The following is a 6,817-nucleotide window of genomic DNA, read 5'->3' as shown; positions in this document are numbered from 1 at the left end:
TAGTGTTACCGTACTAAAAGTGCACACAGTCTATTCAATAACAGACAGCTTTGTATAATACAATGGCAATTTACACAATGATGCATTTCACACATTCAACATCAAAACAAGGCAAACCAATTCAAAAGGCACAGGACTCCCACATCAATAACAATCGTCTTTATAGAAACCAAGTTGTACTTGTTGACACTTTATAATGTGGTTCTTCACTTTAAAATGATTCAAGGCCCAGTGCAGTCAAAAACTACATCGTTCTGTCTTTTATTTATATTTCCACACTATGAGGTTGGAATAATACTGTGAAACTGTGAAAATGATGATAATGCCCTTTTAGTGTAACAGCTGTAGTGCTGAGTGATTAGTGCTTTTTGAGGTTGGTTCGGTTTCCATTATAAAAAAAGAATCACGTTTTTTGATTTCGGTTTCGATTATTTTTTTAAACATGAAATGTATTATAAATAATGACTTAGGGCTTTTTAATGGACATTCTAAAACCTAAAATAGTGAACATTCAGTTGCCAAAGCATTGAACATATTCCATTGTCTCTGTCAGATCCACATCGAACATCAGAATTATAGGAAATTACTATGACATAATAAAATATTCAGTTGTGTATATTACTTAGTTTTTTATTTAATGACTTTATTATTTTTCAGTCCTTAAAGTAATCATCTCAGTTCAGGCAGTAGCAGTCAGCCAGCCAGGCCATCTAACGTTATGTGCTCCCCATACTGTACTGTCTGTAGTCATCCTATTTAGCTAGCCTGGCTAAGTACAGTATGCTGCAGAGCTGACTGACAACATCATTGTATTAGTTCTTAAAAGTAGATAAGCTATACTTTCACAAACTGTCCCTGACCCTCTCATTGTTATGTTATGCACATTCCTCTCTCATACCGTCTTATGCGTTCTGTGTGCATCTAACCTAATATAGCAGGCGTAAAAGTGTATCCGTTCAGAGATCTGTATACAATGACGAGATGCTCATGTCTATGCCCAAACAATGGGAGTCGTTGTCCCAAAGGCGGGAAACAAGCTTTTAAAAATGAATAAAAAAATATGAACCTTTATTTATACAAGTCCAAAATAAGCCCATTGAAACGCATTGGGTTTATCTTGGGCAGATTTAGGTGAGAGTGAAACCTCTCGCTTCGCCTCTTCCTCTGATCCGCCTCGAGCCGGGAAAAACTGTCGCAATAGATTGTGGTTATTGTAGTTAATTACCACATTTCTGCGCTGAACTAGGTCGAATATTTGCTTAATGAAAACTACAACTCCCTTCAGCCCAGCGTCCCACATAGCTCGACTTGATTTCTCTGATTTCTCTCTAGAGAAACGGCACGTTGGGTTCACAAAATAATTTACTAAATACAATTCTAGTAATTGAACCCACGTTGGTCAATCAGTTGTTTAATAACCAAAAATAAAATCTTGGTTAATCGCTCAGCACTAAAGAGCCGTTTTTAGTGGGATGGAGTTTTGGTCTGCCTGGTGACATCACCAGGTGTTAAATTAGTTAATAGACCAATAAGAAAGAGTTCCAAAACTCTCTGCCAATAAAAGTTAGTCAGTTTTCCCCTCCCCACTCAGACCACTCCCAGAAGGTCCTAGCAAAATTCTTGCTTGAGAAATTATTTTTACTAATAATACATTTTTGTTTCTTGTTGACAATTTTTTATTAAAAACAATTACAGTTAGCTATTTAATTGTTACCCAGAATTGATTTGATATTGAGATAAAAACGGCTGCATTGGACCTTTAATCAATTGAAATAAGTTTTCCAATATCAGACATGATACATGTGGTGTATGTATGGTACTGTACAGATTGGAAACTAAAAAACATCATATGGGTCTTTGATTGACAGTTTAGTTAAGTATGACGTCACATATCAAAAGAGGTATGGACCAATAGTGTTCAAGATCCCGTAAAGGGTGGTGATCTCAATATTTTACACAGACATGAAATTACCTTCAATGGTTTGATTTAGAAATTAAAATCTACCACTCCCATGTTGCAAACTATATCTGTGGTAGCTGTCTTAGGCAGGAATTACTTGCCAAAGAAGGAGTAAAACCATTGAATAAACAGTTGGGACATGTATGCCTGTAGACGTGTGATCACAAAACTGTGTCTAGGGTCTAAATGTAATGTAGTAACCACTCCAACAGGTGAAAGGACTGGGACATCATTTTAGTGTCTTCTGTTAATGGGTCAAGTGTGTGTGTGTGTGTGTGTGTGTGTGTGTGTGTGTGTGTGTGTGTGAGTGTGTGTGTGTTTACAATTTCAGTCATTGGTAAGGGGCATTGATATAGTCATGTTGCTTTTCATCTCATATCAACACCTGTAGTTTATCACTTGTACTGTACAAACAATGTAATCTCATCCATAGTAACATTTTTGCAGTTTCAGTTTGAGTTAATTTTACATTTATGTTATGTATTTTCTGCTAACATGTACAATTGGTAAAGAACAAGATTTACTCTTTCTTCCATCCCTTTATCCTCATCACTCTCCTTCCACCCCTCACCCCCTCTCCACCCTCCACCCCTCCCTGGCAGGATTAACCAAAAACTATTTAACAATATATAACCTAAGGTGTCAAAAATATTTTTTTAAATGAAAAAAGAAATCTAGAAAAGAAGTACATCTTGGCCAGGTCAGAACATGATAAAAACAGTATAGAGTAGGCCTACTTCTGAAAGGACCAAATAAATCCAGAAAGCCTTCAGTGCTTGGGGGTTAGAAGAGAATAGAAGAATTAGTTCTGTAGAAAGCCTTCAGTGCTTGGGGGTTAGAAGAGAATAGAAGAGTTAGTTCTGTAGAAAGCCTTCAGTGCTTGGGGGTTAGAAGAGAATAGAAGAGTTAGTTCTGTAGAAAGCCTTCAGTGCAAAATATACGAGGAGGGATTCTTCATTTTAAATAAAGATTGTGTCCACAGTGTTTGGACAAGAAGTTCAATTTACCATGCCTTTACTTTACTTGGGACAATGTGAAGTGCAAACACTTCACATTGCAGTGCCAATGTCATAATGATACTATTAATTACCATCTAAGTGCACAGTGAAATCAAAACATTGGCACCATTGACCGACCTGCACTTGGTCAACATTGTGAGAACCTAATCTAACACTTAATACTTTTTCTTGTTTAAAAAGTAGGAACACACTAAAAACATTTAAAAAAAGATAGTATTCTGTCTGTGCAATAGTTCAAGTAAGTAACTTTGTTTCTGCGCATAGTTAGTGCCTAGTCAAAAATACCCATATCCTGTACTGAAAGATCCACACCGCTTCAGGGGAAAACAACAAAACACAAATACAAAACAAGTATTTACATATCTGAATAGAACTACAGAGTGGGTACTCCCTACTACTGGTCCAGGGTCAGTTTGAACCCCTACTGGTTAAAGTTAGGATTGAGCGCAGGGTACTCTGTTCCTAGATCTGTGCTTAGAGTGGCAATTTCCACCTTGAGCCAGAACGACCAACTAGAACTGTCTAATTCAGAGGAAAGGGAGGGGTTTAGTCTCTAAAGGGGTGTCTCAAAGACTCTGGATGTGTCTGAAATGGCAGCCTATAGTGCACTACTCTAATATCACACTCTGGATGTGTCTGAAATGGCAGCCTATAGTGCACTACTCTAATATCACACTCTGGATGTGTCTGAAATGGCAGCCTATAGTGCACTACTCTAATATCACACTCTGGATGTGTCTGAAATGGCAGCCTATAGTGCACTACTCTAATATCACACTCTGGATGTGTCTGAAATGGCAGCCTATAGTGCACTACTCTAATATCACACTCTGGATGTGTCTGAAATGGCAGCCTATAGTGCACTACTCTAATATCACACTCTGGATGTGTCTGAAATGGCAGCCTATAGTGCACTACTCTAATATCACACTCTGGATGTGTCTGAAATGGCAGCCTATAGTGCACTACTCTAATATCACACTCTGGATGTGTCTGAAATGGCAGCCTATAGTGCACTACTCTAATATCACACTCTGGATGTGTCTGAAATGGCAGCCTATAGTGCACTACTCTAATATCACACTCTGGATGTGTCTGAAATGGCAGCCTATAGTGCACTACTCTAATATCACACTCTGGATGTGTCTGAAATGGCAGCCTATAGTGCACTACTCTAATATCACACTCTGGATGTGTCTGAAATGGCAGCCTATAGTGCACTACTCTAATATCACACTCTGGATGTGTATGAAATGGCAGCCTATAGTGCACTACTCTTATATGAGAGTAGTGCACTATAGACAGTAGGGAATAGGGTGGCATTTCAGATTTGTCCTAAAGGGGCGTGTCAAACACTCTTTCCGACGAGTCTTCTGTATCGTCCTCCGACTGTGACTTGTGGTTGAGCCTCTCGGTTGTCGAGGAGACAGACAGGTTGCCATGGGGACTGTCGTCGCTAAGCTTGGCCTTGCTGCTGTAATGGACGAACTCCTGGATCTCTAGGGGCAACCGTCTGAACTTGTCCTGGTACTCCTGGTCCAGCTCACTCTGTAGCTATATGGAGAGGAGAGATCAGAGTATGGGTCTATAGGTAGCTATGTAGAGAGGAGAGATCAGAGTATGGGTCTATAGCACAGGAGGTTGGTGGCACCTTAATTGGGGTGAACAGGCTCGTGGTAATGGCTGGAGCGGAATAGGTGGAATGGTATCAAAGACATCAAACACATGGTTTCCATGTCATTCCATTCGCCCCATTCCAGCCATTATTATGAGCCGTCCTCCCCTCAACAGCCTCCACTGGTCTATGGGTAGCTACTATATGGAGAGGAGAGGACCGAGTATGGGTGTACTACAGAACCAGATAGAACCAGTGTCAACAGAACTACAGCATCAAAGAGAACTCCTGGTCCAGCTCACTCTGCAGCTATAGGGAGAGCTGCAGTAGGCGTCTACAGAACCAACAGAGTGGGCCTACATAATGATATACTGAACATGTCCTGGTTACTCCTGGTACTCTGTAACTGAAGAGGAGAACTGAATATGGTGTCAGTGACTAGTGATGACTGATATAGACCAGCAGGGTAGATGTTACTGGTCAACAGGTGGGCCAATGGTTGTTGTGGGGCTAACTGGGTAACCTATATTATGGATCAAGGTACTTTTCTTGTTCAACGTTTTCTTTTGTTCAATTTTCTCTACCTCAATTAGTAACAAAGGAATGAAAGAGATGTGAATCATTAATCCTGAATGTAGGCTCCCGTGTTCTTCTGAGCTCCCTGCCTTCTGACGGACAGACAGAGAGTCAGAGAGAGTCTGTTTTTCTCCCAGGCATATCCGCCCCTAATGATTACAGATGACAGGATTGTATTCATTCTGATCCAATAATTGCTTTAATGCTGATTTTTCTGTTTAACTACCCGGCTGCGTCCCAGGGGAGGGCCGTAATTAAAGGAGAGCAGCAAAGATGAACCACGTCACAATCTAAGAGTCTAAGGATCTAAGAGCTACATCTGCTTTTCAGCATTACAGGAGATGGAGGACAAGCTGATTTAAATAAGTCTATGATCTCACAGAGGTAGAGTCAGGCACAAAAACAAAGGAGAGTTTGTCAATAAAGGTCAGATTGTTGTAGGATTACTCGCTCATCAAACAATCCTACGATTAATATGTCACCAAATGACCTGTGGGCTAATGGTCAGGGCTATGGCTGTCTGTGAGGAATTAACTGAGAGTTGCTGGTAATATACCTTTTATACACAATCAAACTTTAGTGAAGTGATCCAATACTAATGAACCTCAGCCCCACTCCAATCCAAGGAGACATTCTTGAGAGTGGGTCTATTCAAATCCAAACATGTATTTTTTTCCTTAACTTGGGCCACATCGAAGTAGATCAGAAATCAAATCAAATCTGTAAACAGATTGCAGATGTTATCACAGTTTCTAGCTCCAATAGTGCTGTAATATTTAGCAATACAATATCAATACGCACATAATATATACAGTATATATACTGTACATAGGGCAGCAGTCTCTAAGGGGCAGGGTACTGGGCAGAGGCTGGCAAGTGGTGACTGTACTGTCGCCACCTTCTAGATGGTACCGGGGTGAACAGGCCGTGGCTTGTCTGAGGTCTTTGATGATCTTCTCGGCCTTCCTGTGACACCGGATGCTGTAGATGTCCTGGAGGGCAGGCAGTGTGCCCCCGATGATGCGTTGGGCTGACTGCAACACCCCTTGGGAGAGCCCTGCGGTTGCAGGCAGTGCAGTTGCCATACCAGAATGTGACACAGCCCGACAGAATGCTGTCGATGGTAGAAGTCTGTGAGGTTCTTAGGGGCCAGGCTGAATTTCTTCAGCCACCCTGTGTGATGTGCACTCCGAGGAACTTTAAGCTTTTGACCCTCTCCACTGCGGCCTCGCGATGTGGATGGGGGTGTGGCGATGTGGATGGGGGCGTGGCGATGTGGATGGGGGCGTGGCGATGTGGATGGGGGCGTGCTGTCTCTTGTAGTCTACGATCAGCTCGTTTGTTTAGTTGACATTGAAGGAGAGGTTGTTTTACTGGTACCACTCTGCCAGGGTTCTCACCTCCTCCCTGTAGGCTGTCTCGTCACTGTTGGTAATCAGGCCTACCACTGTTGTGTTGTCAGCAAACTTGATGGTTGAGTTGGAGACATGCATAGCCACGCAGTCATGTGTGAACAAGGAGTATAGGAGGGGGCTGACAACACACCCCTGTGGGGCCCGCGTCTTGAGGTACAGCATGGTGTTGCCCACAGTTAGTCTAGGACCCAGTTGCACAGGGAGGGGTTCAGACCCAGGCCCCTGAGCTTAC

At 41.8% G+C, this 6,817-nt stretch overlaps 1 protein-coding gene across 5 annotated transcripts in view; it reads right to left on the bottom strand.

The window, feature by feature from the left end:
- Nucleotides 1-4,081: 4,081 nt before the first annotated feature.
- The window catches only part of LOC110521072 (1-phosphatidylinositol 4,5-bisphosphate phosphodiesterase beta-1), a 235,687-nt gene continuing 232,951 nt past the window's right edge, over nt 4,082-6,817 (bottom strand). For 4 of the 5 annotated variants that reach the window (XM_036976055.1, XM_036976056.1, XM_036976057.1 and 1 more), the window contains one exon: nt 4,082-4,533. In XM_036976055.1, the coding sequence (XP_036831950.1) occupies nt 4,315-4,533 (219 nt within the window). In that variant the 3' untranslated portion in view covers nt 4,082-4,314. The remainder of the gene's footprint in view (nt 4,534-6,817) is intronic. The other variant, XM_036976058.1, reaches the window with a different exon arrangement.

The sequence above is a fragment of the Oncorhynchus mykiss genome, chromosome 4 (assembly GCF_013265735.2).
Source record: "Oncorhynchus mykiss isolate Arlee chromosome 4, USDA_OmykA_1.1, whole genome shotgun sequence".
NCBI classification, from domain to species: Eukaryota; Metazoa; Chordata; class Actinopteri; order Salmoniformes; family Salmonidae; genus Oncorhynchus; species Oncorhynchus mykiss.
Note: the sequence above shows the minus strand (reverse complement) of the source record. Positions and strands in the feature narration are given on the sequence as shown.